Raw genomic sequence first — 23,170 nt, forward strand, 5'->3', positions numbered from 1 at the left:
AGAGTGATGAATCCTTCCCAGATTTTAGTCCAAAATCTAGTAATAAAAATGGAGAAGCTTCAGGTCCCTGGATATTTATTGATTTAGGACTACTGGTCCCATAACCCCTTGATGGGCGGGGCTTCTGGATTCTCAAGTCTAGAAGTCTAAAGGTTGCCTACCAAAGCTGCAAGCCTTGCTTACAGTAATAACACCAAGAAGAGAAGTGAGGAGAACATCACTGTACTTAGGTCTTTATTCAAGGGATAAGAACAGAGAAAAGCGTTTCAACATTTCAGCTAAGTAGTTCTTGCTACATAATGCCAAAACTATAAAAGCCATACAAGAGTGGATAGAAAACAGACAGTTACGAAAGGTGTATAAATTTTTATGCTTCTAGTCACCATCATGGTTCCAAATCAGGTGCATGTATTGATTACAAAGGATGAAAAGAAAGATGTGCCATACTTTCTATATAAATTAAATAATTTACATCATCTTACATCCATTTGAATATTTAGATGCAGAGAGGTATTTTAGAGTAAAAAAAGAAAAGGCATTTCCACACAAAGACAGAGAGAACACAGAGAAGCAGCATTCTTGTGTAGCAGAAATGGCATCCTTCTCCAAAGACAGGGTCTTGAGTGACTCCAGGGATGGTGAAAGATGATCATTTCACTCTTGATAAGACTTCACCAGAAGCCACATGAGTAGTACTGTGATCAGTACAATCATGAAGTTGAGGAAGAGCTCTTGCGTGGATCTATCCATGGCCAGGGACAGATGAGGTATGAGCGGAGGCTGCCTGCAGAGTGGGACTGTGGAGGGGGAGCTCTTATTTCAGGGTTGTCCTTGGGATCAACCTTGTCCACTCCTAAAGAACAAGAACAGAACTAGATGTGTGAAGATGGGAAGCCTATTCCAGCTCTATTTATACCCCTGGTGTAAGTAAATGTTATTCCTATGGCCAACCTTTAAAGCAAGCAGGGGATCTTTTAAAAACGACAGAGGGTATTTTTAACAGCTTATCGCCTTCTTCAGTTTCAGCTCCACAACGGGTCTTGTTTTTTGATGCCACCCCCAGCCCAAATATATCCCACTTGATGAGGAGCAATCTAGAGACTCCTGTGTGGATTTGGAATTGCTTTTCTACACACACACACACACTTCATTTATTATTTTGGAAAAGTGTAAGGAAATGAAAACTACATTTGTAAAAATAAAAGTAATATTAGCACATTACAGCAAAAGTGCTGAAATTGAAAATGTTAGTGTCTGAATAATATAAAGCATAGGAAAGTTCCCGTGCCTTTTGACTATAGCTCCCAGAATCCTCAGATGCTGATCATGTTAGCCAGGGGATTCGGCTAGTTACAATGTAAAAGGGAACTTTTATGAGCTCTGGTTGAATATATTTTCAGCTCATCTATAATTCCTTCAAAAGTGTGGCTCTAGTCATACCAGAATAAATGAGTAGATTCAGCTGCATCAACCCCACCTTTGTTTCACTTTGGAGAAATCCCCTTCCTCATTCATTCCATCTGAATGCCACTTTTTTGTACTAATATGTTAGACATTTTCCTTAATTGGAAAAAAAAGTGCTGTGCTAAGAGAACACTACTTTCACATAGCAATGTCAGTTGAATAAAAAGTGAAAACTTTGTTACTTCCACTGTGGTGACATCTCACATTAAGTTGGTAATATTTCAAACAGAAGAATGAAGTGACCCGTACAGATAGCAACACCTCCCTGGATGCCAAAAGTATGCGTATGAGAAGCAATCATCAGCAGCTATCTCATACAGCCCTTCTGTTTCAAATGTTGCCACTTGCCAGAGCAAAGTAGGGTCCAGTCACCTGGTAGTGTCAGTCTCTGTACAAGATGAGCAAACCCATGACGGAGCAGTATGTGGGACCAAAAATTGTGGTTTCCTAAACCAAGGAATGGCCTCAACCACCCCCTTCCAGGTTTAATTTGGTCTGATTTGGTCCCTCCCCTCTTCAGGCCACTCCTCCAAACCACATCTCTGATCACATGCCCTATAAGAAAGTCACCATATAACAACAATTGCTGTGATGGGGAAACTCTTGCCTCTGGTCATGCAGCCATGTAAGAATTACAATACTCTTGTGGAACTTTGGTACTCTTGAGAAATAATGGGCATGATGCTTTTATCTCAGTGGAAAGCTACAGATGAGCAACCTGCTACATGGCTACAGACACCCCTTCATATATGTTTAAAACACCCCATCTTGAAAATGGTCATTGGAACCAGGCGATGATTATGAAGCTGAAGTTCTCAAATAGGTTGGGGAAGTGGCAGTGGTGGTGGTGGCTTCCATGGCAATGGGACAAGGAATCTGCTTTGGGTTTTAGTCCAAACTTCAGAGGAAATATCCAAGTTGCTGAACCCTATCCCCTAACTAGATTTGACATCTTGGATAGCTGCTTTAATGTTCAGATGAACTGGCATGGAAGCTGCCTGGTCAGTGGATCTGATAGGCCTCAAATGAGTTGCATGAAGATTTAATTTAGCAGATTAGCAGTCCAGTATTTAATACCTATAATAAGCTTGCATTGAGCCATCTGGTTTGTTTAAAATATTTCTTAACCATCCAGAAAATGCCAAGATGGTGTGTGCAAGAAGGTAAAAAAAGTTACTCACACCAACATATAAATACAGTATAATAAAATCAACAAATAAACATAATGCAGCACAAAAATTAACAGGTCTTTTTATTTAAAAAAAATGCAGAATGCAATCTTTTTTCTAAGCAAGATTGGGAGTTGGCCTCAAGATGTATTGGATGGCAACTCCCATCAGCCTCATCCAGCATGGTCAGTCTCTTTGCCATATGATGTCCTGGTTGGGGTGATGGGAATTGCTGTCCACACATAGGAATGTTCCTGGGCTGAAGAAGGTTGGTCATGATGAATAGTTTCTGAACATATTGAGATATTGGAGAGAGTCAAAGAGGTAGGGCTTGTGTTTTGTACATGTGGTCCCAGGACCATACTTTGGCCTAAGGGTGTCAGACTGGGAAATACCTGGATAATTTAAGAGAGGGGATGGCAGAAGGTAGCACTGGATTAAATGGATCAATGGCCAGTGTTATTGAGGGACCTTGGTCAAGAACCTTCCATTGTTTCCTTCTCTTCATGAATCTACCTTCTCGCTATCATTGTCACCAGCTGATGAGTACCTTCTCCTCCTCTTCCTCCATTTCCTGCTACCACTTTTTCCCCTGGCAGGGAAAATGTCAGGGGAAAAGCAAGGAATGGCATCTGCTCCTGAACCTCTTTCTCACCATTGTCTGGCCTAGACACCAAGGTGACTGAACAACCAAGTTGCAGGAGTAAAGAGAAGGAGCAAATCCAGGGATTCTCCTCCTGGGATCTCTACTGGGTATAGGCCCTACAATCGTTAAAACCAATAAACAAAAAAATCTAACTTTGACAGCAGTGGTTTTGCTTTGTGGAAGGCAACTCCCTATATATGACAAGCAACCCAGTGTTAGATTATATGTTTGAAACTTTATCTTTCCTTGTATTCATTTTTGGGCTCAGAAGCTAGAAGTCCCTTGGTTCCAATGGTCAGAAAAATATTCTAGCAAACAAGTGTACAGATGTGCTAGTTTGGATCTGAGAATCCAGGCTGGGAACTCCTACATCATTCCAGAGAAGTGCTAATTTATCACCCAAGCGCTTGTATATACACACAGACTTATCTCTGGACAGATGCATACTTTTTCTTTAGACATCACCTTGTCACTATGCTGATTTTATTTATATCCTGCCTTTCTCCTAACATGCAATATGAGGTGGCATATGACCTTTTAAAAACACATAGCTCAAATCCTAGTATTTCTGATGAAGAAAAGACTGTAGATGGAGCAATGCATTTTGCCTTTTATTAAGATGTTGAGCCAATGCTTTTAACAGATTATCTTTCTTTGGGTAAAGAGCTGCCAGTTTAGAAGCTGAGCCAGGATTTCTAGAAGTATGAAACCACAAGCATTTGATATGCAAAAGAGTGTTGGCAAACAATTTTAATCAAAGCACACTGGCCTGTATTAAATGCCATGCCCTAGTGCAGGGGTAGGCAACCTGTGGCCCGGCGAGGCCTTGAGACCGGCCCCAGCCCGGTCCTGCCGCCGATTGCCGCCAGGGCCTTTGGGGGGCAATTGTCTATAGAAGCCTCAGAAACATGTATTTATATTAACATTTTTTTAAAAATCAGCAAATTTTTTTGCGTGTCTTCCATTTTTTTAAAAAGAAGTGTCTTCCATTTGAAAATTTTGTCCTACATTTGTCCTGGTTTATTTATATATTTAATTTTTTAAAAAATTACTTAATTATTTATTTTTTGGCTTCGGCCCCCCAGTTGTCTGAGGGACAGCAACCCGGCCCCCGGCTCAAAAAGGTTGCCTACCCCTGCTCTAGTGGATAGATATTAGAAAATCTAGTGACAGTTATTAGAGTGATCAAATTTCCCACCCCATCATAAATTCATGCTAAAGGTAAGTCTTGCAAAGATTTATAGAAGGGTAACATTTAGGGAAGGTGGCAGTGTCTGTTATGGTAAATAAATTATTTATTACAATCTCTCTGTCTTTCTCTCAACATGTGTACACCACATGCGACAATATTTTGAGAGTTCACTAAGAATGCAAAAAAAAAACCTTTCTGAAAATGCACTAATCTGTTCATTAGTCAGCTCACTTAAAATACAATCATAACAAAAAGTGGTCTGGAAATGCACTGGTTTGTAGCAGAACTTTGGAAAAATTACTTGTTGGACTAGAACTCCCAATGGCCTTGCAGCCTGGGGGGTTTATGAGAGTTGTAATCCAAAATCCACTTTGAGTCCCTATAACGGGAGGAAGGCAGAAAATGTGTGTGTGTGTTTAGCAATTTTCCAAGCTGTCAATTTTTTGCCAATGTAAACATAAATGTGTTTCACTGAACCTTGCTATGTATTTTTTCTTCTACCTATGGCCCTGCTGGTCATAAATCTTCCAGTTGTCTTTACAGCAATGAGACTCTAAGAGATTTTTCTGCTGTTCTTTAGATTGCTTTGGTCCTTTATTATTATTTACATTTCGGAAGATCTTATAGTCACTTTTTGCTGCACTTTTAAAATGTTGAGATGTTTAGCTACCCCCCTCCCCCCCCCAAAAAAATATTCTGACAATCACATATCAGTCAGATGACTTTTTACATCTTTGTTTAATTTTTCAACCTCTTTAGTGGAGACCAGGATAGAGTGGTGACCTTGTATATGTTTAGTGAAATTAATGGCAGAGCATTACTTTCAGACAAATGCTTACTTGCAGACAAATGACCAATGGTTTGTCTCCTAAGTTTCACTTAGTTGCATGGCACTACTCCAAACATCATATGGACAGGAATGCTGCTTGACAACTGTAACTGTAACCTTATACAGTGAGTAGTTTTAGTATTAGGTAACAATATAATCTAAAGAATTGCCAGTTTAGTATTACAAAAAATTTTTAATAGTAAACATTTACATATTATATTTTCAAAGTGCTGAAAACACTTTATTCCCCAGAAAAAGGTGCACCACTGTTTTATTTTATTTGACTGACAGGAAGCTTGTGCTGAGAGACTATGGTTTACCAAAACTACCAAGTTGATTCAAACCTTTACGAGATTTGCTTCTGGTTACCCAAAGGTCATGGTAGTGGTCTAAGTATGATGATAAACCAGCTCTGTGTGATATAGCATCAGTATGGCCCTGCAAGTATTATATTGTCTTTAGCAATAATAGTGCTGAATTCAAATCATGCAATAGTCTTGAGTTCAATAATTTGCCCTGATCAATTCACTTTCCCCCAACTTCAGTTCCTGACCTGTAAAATGGGGATAACAGGAACTTTTCTGGATGAGACTGCAGAGCAAATAAATAAGATAATGAACGTGAAGTGCAACACTGTCTCCCAGATTAAAGGAAAAAGTGAACTTGGTGTGTGTGTGAGAGAGAGAGAGAGAGAAATTTCACTTAGAATTGCACCTTTTAAATCTTATATCAATAATTAGTAATACTATCATCTGCAAAATGAGGAGGGAAATTCACAAAACGATTTGTCGATTTTTTTCTTCCTAAAGGATAAAGATTAGAAAGCCAGAATTTTATACAATGTTAAATGTTAGCACTTCTCCCTGCACCACATTCAAGATGTTTTAAGTTTTCTATCATCTGTTGAAGAAGGAAGAGCCCAGGTAAATCAATTGCATCTCTTGCTCTACCTGAAGAGGATGGATGGATGGATGGAGTACAGCTCTTCAGCCTGTGGTACCCAGGGCTTCCCTCAGTTTCTCCTCATCTCCCAGTGCAGTCTGGATTCCCAGTATCTCTGGTGGGACTAAAGTAGTGGGAGGGAGGAGAAAGCAATGAGGGTATTGGCAACAAAGTTGTGATGTCATCAGTGGCATACTTAAGAGGGGGGCGAGGCTGAAGATCAGCATTCAGTTAAGGCTATTTTTGCATGGGGGAGCGACAGGAGTCTGGATTGATTTACATGCTACCTTTGGATTCTTTCCTGCTTTGGGTTGTAAGAATGCCCATGACGTCTTAACAGGGTGGGAAACTTCTAGATGTTGTTTTCTTTAAAACTTGGTTTATTTTGCTTCAAGGTTTCCTATACAGAAAAAGTCACAGAGGTCTGTACTTTCCAGAAAAGTTCAAGTTCTTCGGGATCAAGGCAAAACTTTATTCTGCCTTTTGACAACTGAATGAATTCCAGATTCTACAGAGTTTGTTTGACAAGTGGGGCCACCTGTTGCTGTCTCCCATCCTTATTATAGTAGGCGCTTTGGCTTCTCGTGTTCCTATATGTTTAATCCAAGACAGAAGAACTGGAGCAAAATATTATTTGTGCTGAGATGTGGGTAACCAAACACCATGGCAGTATTATGCATACAAAGAGATTTGAGTTTCATAAATTTGGAACATATCTTGAGTCATCATATTAGAATTTCTTCTCCCATGCTTTTACTCTTAACCCCTTTCTTCAGATGTTTAGATTATTTTTAATTAACCGTTCATTGTACCATCAATGTCCATGGAACTTAAACTAGAATAGGATAGGTCTCTGCCCCACAGGGTTTGCATGAGCCATTTTGCTTCTTGCTTTTAATGAGAAAAACATGCTTACATCCAATGTGGAGAATCTTTCATTCACAACCATTAAAAAGTAGATACCTCTTTAATGATTCATTTCTGTGATGAGAAGTCATAGAGAAGAACATATAATATTGGCTGAACATGTACCTTTGGACCAATCAGGTCATCAACATGCTCAGAGAGTTCCATACAGTGGGAGGAGTCTTCTAGGGATCATCCATAAAGTACATCATGCACAAAGATGAAGGGAGGTGTTACCAAAATCTGGCCATTGGTCAAGAAAGGACAAAATATGATGGAGGGAGAAGATTTACAAAGTCCCTCCAAAGAATAATCACTGGATGGTCTGCCATACCTCAACTGCCACTGGTGTGGCTGAAGGCAATGGCAAACCTCCTCTGAATAAATCCTACCAAGAAAACGCTGTGATGGGTTCACCTCAGGAAAGACAGGGGACAAAATGTCCCTTGATTATATTGTTATTTTTGTTGCCAGAGATAGGGAGAGGTATGCTGTCTTTTTCCCATTCTCATAGTGCAATCATGAGAAGATTTTCATATGACGTCACACTTATCCAGACATTATCCCATCTGGAAAGTGCAGTTGGCACTAAAGACTTTCAAACTACATTGTGCTGATCCCGTCATTGTCCCATCATTGAAGCTGCATTGCTCAGCATTTTGCATTAATTAAATGACTTCAAAGCACACCAACAACACCAACAACCAAGAAAGAATAATCTTGTCTAAGAAGTTAGACTCAGAATCATAGAATCGTAGAGTTGGAAGAGACCACACTTTTCAATTAGTAAACTTGCCTAGCTCCTTCTCATTAAGGACAAGGATAATACCTTCTCAATGGCCTTTGCACATTCAAATTTCTAATCTTATACTGAAGGCTTCTCAGGATGAGCCTTAACATTAAACAGAGTGAAGAAACTGCCGCAGACAGTGGATTTTGGATGCCCTGAAAGAGCAGCCAATGGTTAGTATTTCCCTTGATTATACTGTTATTTTTGTTGCCAGAGCTAGGAAGAGGTATGCCACTAGGACTTTCTATTTCATGTGCCAAAATAACCAAGTAGGTGTTGGGTACTATGCACCTTGGTTTGGTTGGACTTGGAGGAGGGGTTCATCTGTCTGTTCATCTGTTTCAGATGACAGAATGTCTTAGACTGCCCCTAAGCCTTCAAATAATGTCAAGAGCAGATGGTTTCTCCACCTCCTTTTCCTCCGCCCCTCACACCCTTGACCTATGAAAGAACATAGGGAAGGAGATCTAAGGCTGATCTACAACATGCTGCTTTTGTTTGCTGCAGACTAAGAACAGCAGACCCATGTGGATGTTCAGGTAAGGAGCTGTGGATATCGAAGGGATCTGATTTGCATTAACTGGGATGGAGCACCAGAGTCAGAGGAGAATGTGTAGAGAAAGAAGACAGTGGGGTGAAAAAACATGAGTGAGGAAATGTAGGGGGTCTCCATTTTGAGAGGTCATGTAATTGTGATGTGGAACAAGATGATGTGTTTCAAAGGTCCAAGAAGGAAGGCAAGAATTTCAAGTACAAAGCCCTATCCCTACCTACCTACACTACAGACCAATGCTTACTACCCTCACTAATGTTGCTTGAACAACTAACCATGACACTTTTGATATGCTGGCATTTTTTTTAATAAAGTTATATGTTTTTCAAAAATTAAGTTGCTTTATTTTTGGCCCCTGGTTTTCTCATTCCGTTTTTTGCTTTTTGTTTAAATCTCCTTTGGTTTGTCTTTGTTCAGTTTTATAAATGATGCATCTTGTTCATTTAACTGGGCAATTCACTGAAGAATTCTGCATGGACAGCTTGAAATAAATGTTTCCTTAGCCAACCATGTAGGCTTTGATTTAAAACTGGCTAAAATGGAATATGGGGATGTGGACCAGAAAAAGTAAATGGACTTGGCAAATGTTTGTTGTTGTTGTTGTTGTTGTTGTTGGCTAACACATACTTACTGCATAATATTATATAAATCTATTGAGAAATGTCTAACTGAATTCAACAGGATTTACTCCCAGGTAACTGGGTATAGGATTTTAGTCTTAATCTTACCCTCGTTTGCTTCTGCCTTCCATAATCTTGATAAATATTTTGTGCTGCTTATAGAACACAGTAACAATTGTATATTCTCTTCAAAGCCCTGGTTGTTGGGGACTCACCAGAGCAGTGAATCTGCTCCAAGTTTTAATCTAAACTTTAAAGGGGCCATCCAAAATGCTGACAGCTATACCCAAACTAGATTCCACATCTTGAATAGTTACTTTAAAGATCACAATGTGGAGCAGTTTACTAACATGGGAGCCATTTACCACCAGTTGTTTCCCAGATGTATGTATTACTCAGAATATCTTGCTAGACATAGCTTCCTCCATAACCCCCTTAAACCTCTCATTATGATTTCAGTGGTATCAGAAGAAAACCAAGGTTGTCATTCTATTGGTATTTTACATGCAAATACATTCTCTTACACATGTGGTTGGACCCCTCTCCCCTTTGCTTCATGTCCTTATTCAGTTCATGGTTATGTAACAGGAGTTCTGAAAATACAACTATTTCACATGCATTTTTATGTTCTCTGATGGTGCATAACTATGTGTCAGTGCCTTCAATATACCCTTTCTTCACTGGGTTTTCAGAGAGAGCCACTATGTCTCCCCCATTGCACAATGGAGCAATAAACAGGAACATTCTCAGATATTTAGTTGGTTATGCAATGATGGTATTCAGCAAAAGGGTTGTGTGACAAACTACACCTTAATTATATAGATTTATACTTCACAAGCATGATGTCGGACCTGGAACCTAGGTTGTAGCAGGGCTACTCTACCACTACACAGATTGAGGTGGCTATCTCAAACAGTAAAAAGTGGCTATCTCAAACAGTAAAGACGGTAAATGTTGGATGTTGAGGAGGCATCAATGGTTGTTTTTAGTATTTAGGGAGAGAGGGACGTCTGAAATGCATGTTTTGTTTCACCTCCGTTTCTTGATCTTTGTAACTCAAGCCTTTTCTGCTTCTTGTCTATAGAGGTTACTTCTCCTTTCTTTACAAATGGTTAGTATAGTGTATTGCAACCCTTTGCTTGAGAAGGAAGCATCATGAGGTTTCTCCACCTCAAGATGGAAAACATTCATACATCAGAGGCCTGTTACAGACTGCCCAAATAAAGCTGCTTCGGGTCTCTTTGGAGGTATGCTATTTAAATGATGCATGGGTCCTAAGAGTCCTGAGGTCACGCCAAAGCCACACTCCATTCCTAAGCACTGGAGTGCAGCTTTGGTGCAGCTTCCAGATACTTTGGATGCATGCATCATTTAAACAGCATGCCTCCAAAGAGACCCCAAGCAGCTTTATTTTGGCAGTCTGTAACAGGCCAGAGTCAGCATTAGCAACCCTTCTACCAAAGTATAGGTAACTTTCTTTTTTGTCTATCTACTTTCCTATCTCAGACGGATTTCTTGCAACAATAAACATAAGTTTTGCTTTTTAACCTTATCAGTATCCTGCCTATTTTATATCCTGTTTTATACCAAAAGCTCATATTGCGCTGGAGACACTGCATTCTTCTTAATATAAACACCAAATATTCTGACAGTAAAATGGCAGTGTTAGTAATTAAACAACATTGCTGACTGTGTTGCTTCTCAGTCTGCCCTCCAACTGTTCAGGCAGTAGAAGTACATTGTGCTGCTGCTAGTGGCATAGAGTCAGCTGCCGGTCCAGTACTGGAAGGGTGCCATCTTGTTGGGAGGATCTTGACAGTAGTGCTAGGCCATAGCCTAATTGACCTAGAGTCTATGGCATGTATGCACAATATTGTTGGGCACATCTCAGTATGCCAGGATGGTGTACCACTACCATTTAGCACTCTTGAAATGTACTATATTTGTGAATAGTGTCGCCTCCTTGCACACAAAGACATATTCCAGTGATTTCCAGTTCTCTGCCATCACTACTAGCAGAGAGAGAAAAAAACAGAAATCTCAGTTAGGACTGCTGGTGTATGACAGTGGTAAGAGCCTTTCCAAACCCCATAGCAATCTTCACCAAGATCACCGGTTGAGAATATAATGAGAAACGTGGTAAAGAAATAACAATCTCACTTTATATAGGACTTCATATAATCCAGTCCTCAAAATGCTGATTCAGGTGCATGAATGTTTCAGTTATAATTTCAGATTGATGTCTAAAAACTCTCTCTCAGTCTCTCATCCCCCCCACACACACACATACACATACACACGTGTATATTTCAGATGGGAAAACCTATCCACTCTAACTTTAGAAGCAGCAGCCTATCAAATTTAAATTCAATTTTCATGCCATCTGGCAGGATATGTACAACTCTTGCAAAACTACCACATGCCTAATAAGGTTCCTTAACTTGGATGAAAAATCTGTACTTAGGACAAGAGGCCAGAGTTAGAACAGAATATAGAGAAACAAAAATGCTCCCAATTGGCAAAGGCATCAGGAAGGCTGCATCTTATCACCCTACCTGTTCAACTTGTATCCAGAAAATATACCATGAGCAGATTTAGACTCAGAAAAAGGAGGAGTGAAAATAGGAGGAAGGAATATCAACAGCCTAAGATATCCAGATAATGCCATGCCTCTGGTGAAAAACATCACAGACTTGGAGCAATGATTAAGCATGGTCAAAAAAGAAGGTACAAAGGCAAGATTACTGCTGAAAATAAAGAAAACAAAGATAGTGACCACAGAGGATCTACGGCCCCATAAAGACAGGCCAAAATAAAGCTGCTTCGGGTCACTTTGGAGGTATTCTGTTTCAATGATTCATGCCTCCTAAGAGTCCGGAAGCTGTGCCAAAGCCGTGCTCTAGTCCTTAGGACTGGATCGTGGCTTTGGCACGGCTTCCGGACTCTTAGTACGCATGCATCATTGAAACAGCATACCTCCAAAGTGACCCGAAACAGCTTTATTTTGGTCTGTCTGTATGGGGCCTACATTAATTTAACCTAGAGAATGAGAAAATTGAAAAAGTTAGAGTTCCTATACCTTGGATCAAACATTGTACAGAATGGCGACAGAAGTTAAGAAATCAGAATAAGGCAAGGAATGGGAAATGCAGCTATGAAAGACCTAGACAAGATCCTAAAAAGTAAAGGCATAAAGGTAACGGTAAAGGTTTTCCCTTTGACAAGTTTGTCAAGTCATGTCCAAATGTAGGGAGATGGTGCTCATCTCCATTCAGAATCATACAAGCCATCATATTCACCATTACTGTGTACAGATGTGAGAACTGGACAGTGAGGAAAGTGGATAAAAAGAAAATCAATTCATTTGAGATGTGGTGCTGAGAAGAGTGCTGAGGGTACAACCAAAAAGACAGACAAATGGGTCCATGAACAGTAGATGGATAGACTGCTGCTCCAGAGAACAGGACCAGGAACAATGGATCCAAGCTACAGCAAAAGAGATTCCACCTCAACAAAAGAGCACTCTTGGCCATTGAAAGCATGAGGAATAAAAAATTAAAGCCAGTTCCAAACATTAATAGTTTTAAGTAGCTTATTAATAATTAGTGATAAGAAAGAGCATATCATTTTGATGACTGATTATGATGATGACTGATTGGTGATGATGATTAGTATTTTCATATTTAAATATTAATAAATTACCATTTTGTTATTTATATCTGAATTTTTGAGAAATACATCCTTTTTTAAAAATGTCACTCCATATTTGTATTTGCTTTTTTCTCTGGAAGGACCTCATGCGATACATGAAGCTATTCTGCCCTATCTTGGCAACTACTCTATGGAGCAGATAACACTGAGAGTTGGTGGCTTCTCCAAGCTACCGCATGGATACTGTAACTGAGAACAGATCTGAATGCAGAACTCCATAGAACACATCCAACATGGCAGAGCTGGGCCAAGGTACTGCTGCCTGAAATGAAGACCAAGATGGCACTTGTTCCAGTCTACATATAGAAGCCAACAACACTAGAAATGGAATGAGATCCTCCACTAAATCTGAGGACAGCAGGCCACCTTGAGGCATGGAGGACAGGCTGTGTGGAACACAGGGCTCTTTCTTCTGACACCCTGCTGTTACTGCCCACCTGATAGTGTCTACTACCTTAAGCAACCATGGGCCCATACAGACAGGCAAAAATAAAGCTGCTTTGGGTCACTTTGGAGGCATGCTGTTTAAATGACACACGCATTTTAAGAGGCCAGAAGCTATGTCAAAGCTGCACTCTAGTCCTTAGGACTGGAGCGTGGCTTTGGTGCAGCTCCTGGCCTCTTAAGATACATGCATCATTTGCCTCCAAAGTGACCCGAAGCAGCTTTATTTTATCCTGTCTGTACTGGCTGCATGTCTCTCTGCCCCAGAGGAAATCTGGCCCTGCAAAGTGGTATCTCATCTATCATATATATTTGACTATAAGTCAACCTCATGTATAAGTTGAGGGCAGGATTTGTGGCCAAAATTGTGGATTTTGATATGACTCATGGATAAGTCAATGGGGACATGTAACAAGGGCGGGTTCCACACCGCCCAATAGTATGTGCTCAGCACATACTAGGGTTAGGAAGGGGCTAGTACATGCCGAGCACGTACAAAATGGTGGTGCCCTATACACATGGGTGCCACCATTTTGACGTCGCAGACGGTTAGCATCCACATGTCGCGGCGCGGAAATGACGCTGCAAGTGCACCATGGGCACCTTGCGGTGTCATTTCCACGCCGCAAAAAGAACCCGCTTTTTGCAGGTTCTTTTTGCTGCACCGGGGAAGTGTGTGGTTTGTCCGCTGCGGTTCCCTGGTGCAGCAAACACAGGCACTGGCAGAGTGCCCTTTTTGGGCACTTTGTAAAGCGCCATAGGATCTAAAAAATGAAGCAGAGGAAAATAATGCCAAAAAACTTACAAAATTCCAGCAAGCAATTGTGCTCACGCTAAAGGCTGGATGAATGAGAGAGTAGAGTAGGCTCAATGCCTCCAGGATAAATTATATTCTTGCCTTTCACCAAGGAATGGTCCTTTTCTAAAATAAGAGTTTAAGTACAATACTTACAATGACCCAATACTTACAATGACTCAAGTTTTTTTGGGGAGGAGGTCAATTTTTTGACTAAAAATTCTAGACTTATACATGAATATATAGAGTATGTCACTTAAGTTCAGTTTTAATTTTCCATAGTGACACGTTTTACACTTTTGTTTCAGGAAAGGTCCTCTCCAATCAGTTCATGATGTTAATAATCTCTTATTGAGATTGTGCTACTATTGCAGGGATCTGTCATTTTCCCAGCAGAAATCCCCTTAATTTTTTTTTCTTTTGATACCTTTACAGAGCCTGGATGGTGTAGTGGTTTGAATGTTGGATGATAACTCTGGAGACCAGGGTTTGAATCCCGGCTTGGCCATGAAAACCCACTGGGTGAGCTTGAGCAAGTCACACTCTCTCTGCTTTAGAGGAAGACAAAGGCAAACTCTCTCTAAATAATTCATGGCAAGATTTAGGTTCACCATAAATCTGAAACAACTTGAAAGCACACAAAAACAACAACTGTAGCCTTTCAATTTCCCCAAGGAACCACAGGAGCCTTGCTTGTTTTTGTCTCAATGGAAGTTACCTTGCTACTGTTAATGGATTTGAAATGTTATTGCTTGTGTTTTCCTGCCCTTTGTCCCTGGTCAAAGGAGACTGGCCTCTGTCTACACTGATAATCCTCTAGAATAGACCATTTTAACTGACAACAGAAGTAAGATCTGAGATAAAACATAAGCCTGTGACTCTAATATCTAAAACATGGAGAAATAATGCAGTTTGACACCATTTTAAGTGCTGTACTCAATCCTATAGAATCCTGGGATTTGTAATTTTACAAGGCCTTTCGTCTTCTCTGCCAGAGTGCTGGTGCCTCACAAAACTACAAATCCAAGGATTCTATAGGATGGAGCCATAGCAGTTAAATTGGTGTCAGACTACATTATTTCTGCAGTGTAGATGCACCCATTGTCACTTTTCTTAACCTGTAGGATTTTTAACATTGTTGCATCATGAAGAAACCAGTGAAGCTTCAAAAGCTTGCATTGATGTATTTTGTGCATTTTAATTAGTCCAATAAAATTATCATTGTTTTGTAGATGTTGGATATTGGTGCATTTTGTTAAATGGGCACTATGGCTCCCCTTGAATATGTTTGTTTTTGCAGACTAACACCTCTAGAATTTTCCTGGAGAGGGCATTAAGTTCCATTGCAACTGCTATGTGGTGTTTGGTTGCATGAATATCACCCTCCCTTGCTATTACTGGCCATGAAATAAGAATCAAGCCTGTCCTTACAGAGAAAACTTTATTAACCTTTCTTTGGAGCTTATTAATGAACCTATTCAGGCAAATGCTGACCTAAAGTCTGGGCAAGGAAAGTTTTTAAGCAAGAGTGGAAAGAAGCTGTAGGCCTGCCATATTCCACTTCCTCAAATCAGGGCACTAATTTACATATTATGCAAATTTTTCTAATTATACAAACTGTTCTAATTTGCATTCCATTTCTGTGAATCTGGCACATTAATTTTGAATTTTCCTTCCACTGTATTTCAAACTTGATAGTTTTCCTTACTGTTAGAAGTGATTGCAGAAAACCGGTATAAAGCAATATTCAAAGTGCTGGACACAGTCCCAAATTCAAATCTCTGCTTGGGCATGGAATTTATCATGTGACTATGGCCCACTGTTACCTTTCAGCAAACCCACCTTAGAGTGTTGCTGTGAGTATTAAGAGGGAGATGGAAGCAATATGAAGTAGACATATACATTACTGTTGTCATAGAAGATTTTCACACTGGCGCTTACCGTGAGGTAAGCACCGGTAAAGCACTGGTAAAATGTCCCTGAAGTGTGAGTGTATGAAAGCCAGCCGTGCTTCTGAAATGTCAGTGAAGTTTCCCCTCACCTCTGCCATCCTTGAATTGTTCATGTAGCAGCCATTTCCTATTAAAGGGAACTTTGCGTTAATAGGAAATGGCTGCTCCGCAAACAATTCAAGGACAGTAGAGGCAAGGGGATGCTTCATGTTTCAGAAGCACTACTGACTTTCATATCCTCATACTTCAGGGGTGTTTTACCAGTGCTTTACCAGCACTTAACCCATGGTATACACTGGGGTGAAAATCTTCAATGGGAGTCCTGGTGGCACAGTGGTTAAATGCAAGTAGTTCAGCCACAAGGTTGTGAGTTGGATCCTGAGGGGCTCCAAGGTCAACTCAGCCCTTCCATCCTTTCATAGGTTGGTAAAATGAGTATCCAGCTTGTTGGGGGAAATTGGCTTACATGTTGTAAACTGCTTAGAGACTTTTTAGTTGAGTATTAAGCAGTATAGAAATGTACACACTATTGCTATTGTATGCCTTCAAGTTGTTTCCAACTTATGGAAATTTTAAGGCAACTCTGTCACAGGGTTTTCTTGGCAAAACTGGTTCAGAGGAGGGTTTTATTTGCCTTCTTCTGAGTCTGGGAGAATGTGACTTGCCTAAGGTCACTCACTGAGTTTCCATAGTCTAAGGATAATTTTCCTTCCAGGTGCTCTGCATCAGCTCCCCAAGCAATTTTCCCACAGATGGGTTTCCTGGTTTGGGGGAAGGTGTGCAGAGAAAAAAAGGTAATAAGTAGGGAGAAGATTTTCCCCTCCCAAGCATATTTGTCCCTTTTGCACCACCTCCATCTCACTTTTACATAATTGGACAGAGCTCCATTAAAAAAATCATGTCTTCTAGCCTTATGGGTGGATTATATGCTGCTTATACTATCCCAAAAAGGGCAGTATGTGATTGAAATCATAGTCTTCACTTCTGCTCTAGGGTGAAAAAGAATGGCCAAAAGGCAATCTGTAGGCTACATAAAGGCCGTAGGGCCATTTAGCCGAGCCTCAATGGCCAGTGGTTTTGAAAAAATAAAGTGAACAGGAAGCTCCAATGTCAACCCTGGCCTCTAATGCTTGCCATCCCTGCCTTAAGACATTCAAAACCCTGAAACCTGCCTACTGATTTCAAGAATTTGTCAAGAATTAAAATTAAGTTCTTACATAATCTGTGAGGAAAGTGCTACCTTAAATACTTTCCTTGTAGCTTCTGTGGATTTTTATGTTCCATTTTAAAACAAATTCAAACTCTCTAACCTTTGAAAAATGCCTGGCCCAAATTCCCTCCTCATGCCTTACATATTCAAACTTAAGGCATTGATCTATATTTAACACCTCCATGTTTGTGACAAATTCATCTCCTTAGTCAACACACCATGTAGCACGTAGCCCTTCCTTGCAATCTTATGTAACTGCTGTGCAATCCCTCATAATGTTGTTCAACAGAGGCAAATCAATCAAATGCCTGGAGAAAATGGTATATATCTCATTCTTAGGCAGACAGATGTTAGATTAGTTTTAAAATATATATAAAGGGTTATAGCCAAATGTTTCAGCTTCTAGCTAGTATTCTGTTGGTGACATTTGCAGATGTAACTAGATGTTATACCCACATATGTAATTTCTTTTTGGACCATTCCGAATGAGATGTCCAATCTCTCCTTCTTTAAGATCCACACAACAACAAGGGATTTGCTGGGCACAACATCTCTTCTCCAGTCACTGCTCAGCTGCAGGGGTGCACCTGAGCTTGTTATGGCTGTTCTCAAGCAGTGAGGGATAAAGAAATAACTTCATGCATGCTTAAGAGCAGCTGGATAAAGGCTGGGCATGCTCCCACAGCTGATGTGACAAGGGAGACAAAACATGTGCTGTTGTCAAGCCAGGTGTCACCCATCCAATATCTGTGCATTTCATTTTTACTGCTTAATTCTTAGTTTTGGTTAAGGTCTCCAATTTGTTTAGGTCATTTGGAATTTGATTCTGTCCTCTGCAGTATTAGCTACCCCTCTTTACTTGGTGTCATCTGCAAATTTGATAAGCATATCCTCTATTCTATCATCCTAGTCATCAATAAAGATGTTGAGTAGCACTGGGCCCAGGAAAGAACCCAGTGGCACCCTGCTAGTTACTTTTCTCCAGGATGAAGGGGAGCCATTGCTGAGCACTGTTTGGGTTTGCTTGGTCAACCAATTACAAATCCATCTAAAAGTAGCATTGTCTAGCCACATTTTACTAGCTTTTTTGCAAGAATATCATGGGAGACCTTGTCAAAGGCCTTACTAAGATTAAGATATGCTACCTCCACATGACAAGCATGGACTGTAGCAGCAGGGTCCTCGAGTCGTAGGTTTGATTAGAGGTTCCTTCTCTTAGATGGTTGACCTTACAGGGTTAGACGAGCACCATCTGCCCGGGTTTAGGATTAGAGTTTTCCTTCTCCTAGTTGTCATAAGGCTAGAGGGCTCATTCTGCCCTTTGGAACTCTTGGTCAGACCCTTCGGTTGTGACCTGTCTGGCATGGGAGGCCCTGCCAGTGGCTATTATACCACCGCCAGCATAGCTCACAACTTCATTAGGGTACGCAAGCCTCTCCCCCACACAGTCAGAGCATAGCTGGAGGGGAATAGGAGGCCGGAAGATGACAGTTACGGAGGGAGGAGCCTCTTTCTTCAGGCTATCCCTTGTGGAGCTGGGTCTGCCTGATCACTCCCTCTCAGGCCGAAAGATGACAGTTAAGGAGGGAGGAGCCTCTTCCTTCAGGCTAGCCCTGGTGGAGCTGGGTCTGCCGGATCACTCCCTCTCAGGCCAGAAGATGACAGTTAAGGAGGGAGGAGCCTCTTCCTTCAGGCTAGCCCTGATGGAGCTGGGTCTCCCTGATCACTCCCTCTCAGGCCGGAAGATGGCCATTTTTAAGCGGAGGAGCCTCTTCCTTCGGCTACCTGCTGGCGCGGTCTCTGCCTGATCACTCCCTCTCAGGCGGAAGATGACAATTAAGGAGGGAGGAGCCTCTTTCCTTCAGGCTAGCCCTGTGGGCTGGGTCTGCCTGATCACTCCTCTCAGGCTGGAAGATGACAGTTAAGGAAGGGGAGTCTCTTCCTTCAGGCTAGCCCTGATGGAGCTGGGGCCTGCCTGATCACTCCCTCTCCAGGCCAGCATCAATCTTACCAGCTTGTAACTCTTATTAAAAAAGAGATCAGATTATGTCGCATGACTTGTTTTTGAGAAACCCACATTGACTTTTAATGATCACCACATTACTTTATAAATGCTTACAGACTGTCTGCTCTAGAATCTTCCTGGTATTGATGTAGTTGACTGGTCAGAAGTATTGGGTCCTCCCCCCCCCTTTATTAAAGATGGGACACACATTTGCCCTCCTCCAGTCTGCTGGAATTTCTATTCTCTGAGAGTTTTCAAAGCTGATTGTCGGAGGTTCTGACATTATGTCTGCAAGTTCTTTCAATGTCCTTTAAGCCTCTTTTGAATGTTTCTAGGAGGTTGTCAGCGGAGCTCCTCAGGTAGATCATTCCCATCTGTGGGGCATCACCTGAAAAGGCCATCTGGGATGTGGCAACTATTGGAAGGTGCGAATTCCCGTACGTTCTTCCCCGATGTATGAGTGTGCGGGGCGGATCATTGGGGAGATGCAGTCCCTCAGTAACTGGGCCAAGCCATGTAGGGCTTTATAGGTAGTGACCAAACCTGTATGCGCTCGGAAGCGAGATGGGCAGCCAGTGAAGATCTTTCAAGATAGTGTTATATGGTCAAACCTGGACACACCAGTGTACCAATCTGGCTGCCCTATTTTTTACTAACTGAAGCTTCCAGAACTTGGTACAAGGGTAGCCCCATGTAGAGCACATTACAGAAATCTAATTGGTTGTTCTGTTTTTGCCCAAACAAGAGGTTACCAGAGCATGTACCACAGTTTCAAGTCTCTTTGGCCCGAAAGGGCCACAGTGGCGTATCAACCAACGTTGACTAGCAAGACTTCTGCTGTCGCATCTACTTGAGATGTCACTGCAGAGACGAGTCCAGAGTACTCCTAAACTGCGAACTTCGTCCTTCAGAGGGAGTGTGACCCCCATCCGGACAGGTGGAATAAACTTCCTTTCTAAGGCCTGGGGGACCTATCACCAGTACTTCCGTTTCTCTGGATTCAGGCCGAGTTGTTTTCCCTCATCCAGCCCATATATCATCTGGCCTGGAGACATGAATTCATTAGAATAGCCAGGTATCACTATATTACTTCTTTACCTTTTCTGTACTGCATTTCCCCTAATACAGTGGTACCCGGGTTACGAATTAATTCGTTCCGCGGTTAATTTCGTAACCCGAAATACCTTCGTAAGCCGAATTCCCATAGGCGCTAATGGAAAAATAGCTCTCTGCTGCCCTCCGGTGGCGGAAAACTAGCGCCGCGGTTTTTTCGTAACCGAGAAGAAACCTTCGTAAGCCGAAGCAATAAATCCCTATGGGATTTTTTCGTATCCCGAAAATTCGTAAACCCGGCGCATTCGTATCCCGGGGTACCACTGTACTCATCTGCTTCATTTCCCCAGGTTGAGCACTGTTTTCCTCCCCCATTTAGTGAAGTGACTGATCTGTGAAGTACAGCCTCAGTGCTATTTTTCTGTCACATCTTGGTAGGTTGCTTCCCATTTACGCGGAATAGGAAAGGCATGCACACTGCCTGATCTTGGAGAGAAACAGCCGACTCAGTTTCAAAGGAAATCGAGCTCATAGGACAGCATTAACAAGGTTAGATCTCAGAGTAAGCCAAGACCTATTATTAACAGACGTCTTAGTCAGTGGAAACAGGCTGGGTACAAACAAAATATTTAACAGGATTGTCAGTGAATTCCCCTCCCCCCCCCCCCCGATGGGTGGATAAGGAGTTCCCTCCTCCATGCATGTTATGTAATTGATGGGCAAGTGTTCCAGTCATTCAATGTTTCTCTCTCTTCCCCAAGAGATTCCATCCTGTCCTTTTCCAGGATGATGAATTGGTAACAGATCTGGTAACCATGCACTATGAAGAAACACTTAAGGAAGTTGCATATGTTTAGCCTGGTGATGCGGGGGGAAACTGAGATATGATGTGATAGTATCTTCAGATATATGAAGGAATGCCTCTGGAAGCTGAGATGGAATTCTATTCCAATACCAATGGATCCCTGCTAAGCATCAAGAAAAAACTTTGTGATGGTCAGCGTGTGCAACAGTGGAATAGACTACTTGAAAGGTGGTGAATTCTCTTTCATTGGAGGTTTTTCAACAAAGGTTTCAAAGCACCAACCACACTTCCATAATTCTGAGGACCAAGATTCAAAAGCCCTGCTCATTCCTAGAAACCCACTGAATAACCTTGGGAAGTCACCACACTCAGCCTTAGAGGAGGGTAACGGCAAACATAAATGTTGCATAAATAATTCTTTGAAAACCCTATGAGAGGTCGCCGTAAGTGGGAGTTGACTTGAAGGCACTGTGAAGCCACCACCCCAACAGGTGTGGCAGTTTGGTGTGCAACGCCTGTACCCTGGTGAGATCAACTCTTTACCCAAAAAAGGCTCTGAAGCTGAATGTTAAAGTTCAAAAGGGGGGAATTTAATTTAAAGGACAAACATAAAGTTTTTTCCTCCCCGCTCTAAATAAACGATACTTACAGTTCCGCCTCTTCCAGATCTCATCTTCGGGTCTGATGTCCGTTGCTCTCCTCCACTCAATGGAGCTGGTGCCGGTCTTTCAGCTCCCTGATTCCTTTATTCACTTGCTGTGGTAACTCCTTGGCTCACTGGTCCCCTCAAATGGCTCAATCCTCACTAACACACACTGCTACACCTGAACCTGGCAACGTGTAAGAATGCCCTTCTGGCGTCTGGCCTGTTTGCCCCACCAGACCGCTCTCTGCCTGCTCCCAGCAAAGACGCCTCCACAACTAACCCCCCTCTCGCTAACCGGACGCCTTGGGCAAGGCCAAACCCCCCCTGGAAATAATGCCGGGGAACCCTCAGCTCCTCCCCCACCTAATCCCCCTGACCTTTCTCCCCTACACTAACTCTATGGCCGAACCCAACATGAAAGAAATGCCGGGAAGTTTCATCCTCTGGCAGGACCATCACAGGCCAAGCCATATGATAGACCCCTTCCAACCAAACGGGCTCTGGTTGGACCTCCACACACGTCTTTCTCTGACAGAACAACCCCAGTTGAGTTCACTCAGGTATTTCTCATACTACAAAGAAACACTTCTCTCATCCTCAAAACAGTAAGCAGCTGTTATGCAGGACTCCAATGTGAGATGTGGAAGAAACAGTTCTGATCCAATGGAAATGTAGACTTGGCGAGTGTCACCACTGCACTGCAGCAATTCAACAACTTCTCTTGGGCCCTTTCATACTACACCAAGTTTTTTACCCAGCATTCACTAGAACCCCAGAGTTCTCGACAGGTTCCTCGGGCTCCATAAGAGATCATGATCTAAAAATAACCATTTTTGAGTTGTAAATAGCATTTTTTTAGCAAGGGTTCCCCTGCGCCTGACTATTCAGGGTTCCCTCCAGATAAAAGACTGGAAAGACTGCACTACACATTAACGCCTTATTATTCCCTTTAACAGCCATGGCAACTCATGGCACTTATAGCACTATACCTATGTAACGTAAGAGGCCCCTCACTTTGTGCCTACAAATCACCAAAGCGCGTAAAATTCAAAGACACCAGCCGTTAGTCTGTAGACTCCAGTATGTCGCGAGATCTTGTAGCACCTTGAGACTACACTGAAAGAAAGAAGTTGGCAGCATCTGAGGAAGTAGCCTGACGTCTACGAAGCTCGTGCTCCAACTTCTTTCTCTTCAGTTCATCTCAAAGTGCTACACGCTCTCTTACACAGACGAGTAGTGAACGGAAGGGAGGAGTCAGAGAACTTTTGATCAGCGCACAAGCTGTCTTCCAGCACGCCAAGAGTAGCCTCTCTCAAAGACGCCCCCCCCCCCCCCCCCCCCCCCCCCCCCCCCCCCCAACCACCCCCTGGGCCGTAGCATTGAAAAAGACCACTCTCCATGCTAGTTCCTGCCATCAATCTTGTCTGTCAGCCTTCC

General features: G+C 42.0%; 1 protein-coding gene across 1 annotated transcript; it reads right to left on the reverse strand.

The window, feature by feature from the left end:
- Positions 1 to 221: 221 nt before the first annotated feature.
- On the reverse strand, positions 222 to 6,366 carry SLN (sarcolipin). The gene is made up of 2 exons (XM_042459717.1): positions 6,251 to 6,366; positions 222 to 853 (listed from the first exon to the last, which is right to left on the reverse strand). Exon 2 carries the CDS (start codon positions 748 to 750, stop codon positions 655 to 657), a length of 96 nt encoding a protein of 31 aa, XP_042315651.1. The 5' UTR covers positions 751 to 853; positions 6,251 to 6,366; the 3' UTR covers positions 222 to 654.
- Positions 6,367 to 23,170: the final 16,804 nt, after the last annotated feature.

This window comes from Sceloporus undulatus, chromosome 3 (genome assembly GCF_019175285.1).
Source record: "Sceloporus undulatus isolate JIND9_A2432 ecotype Alabama chromosome 3, SceUnd_v1.1, whole genome shotgun sequence".
In the NCBI taxonomy this organism is placed as follows: domain Eukaryota; kingdom Metazoa; phylum Chordata; class Lepidosauria; order Squamata; family Phrynosomatidae; genus Sceloporus; species Sceloporus undulatus.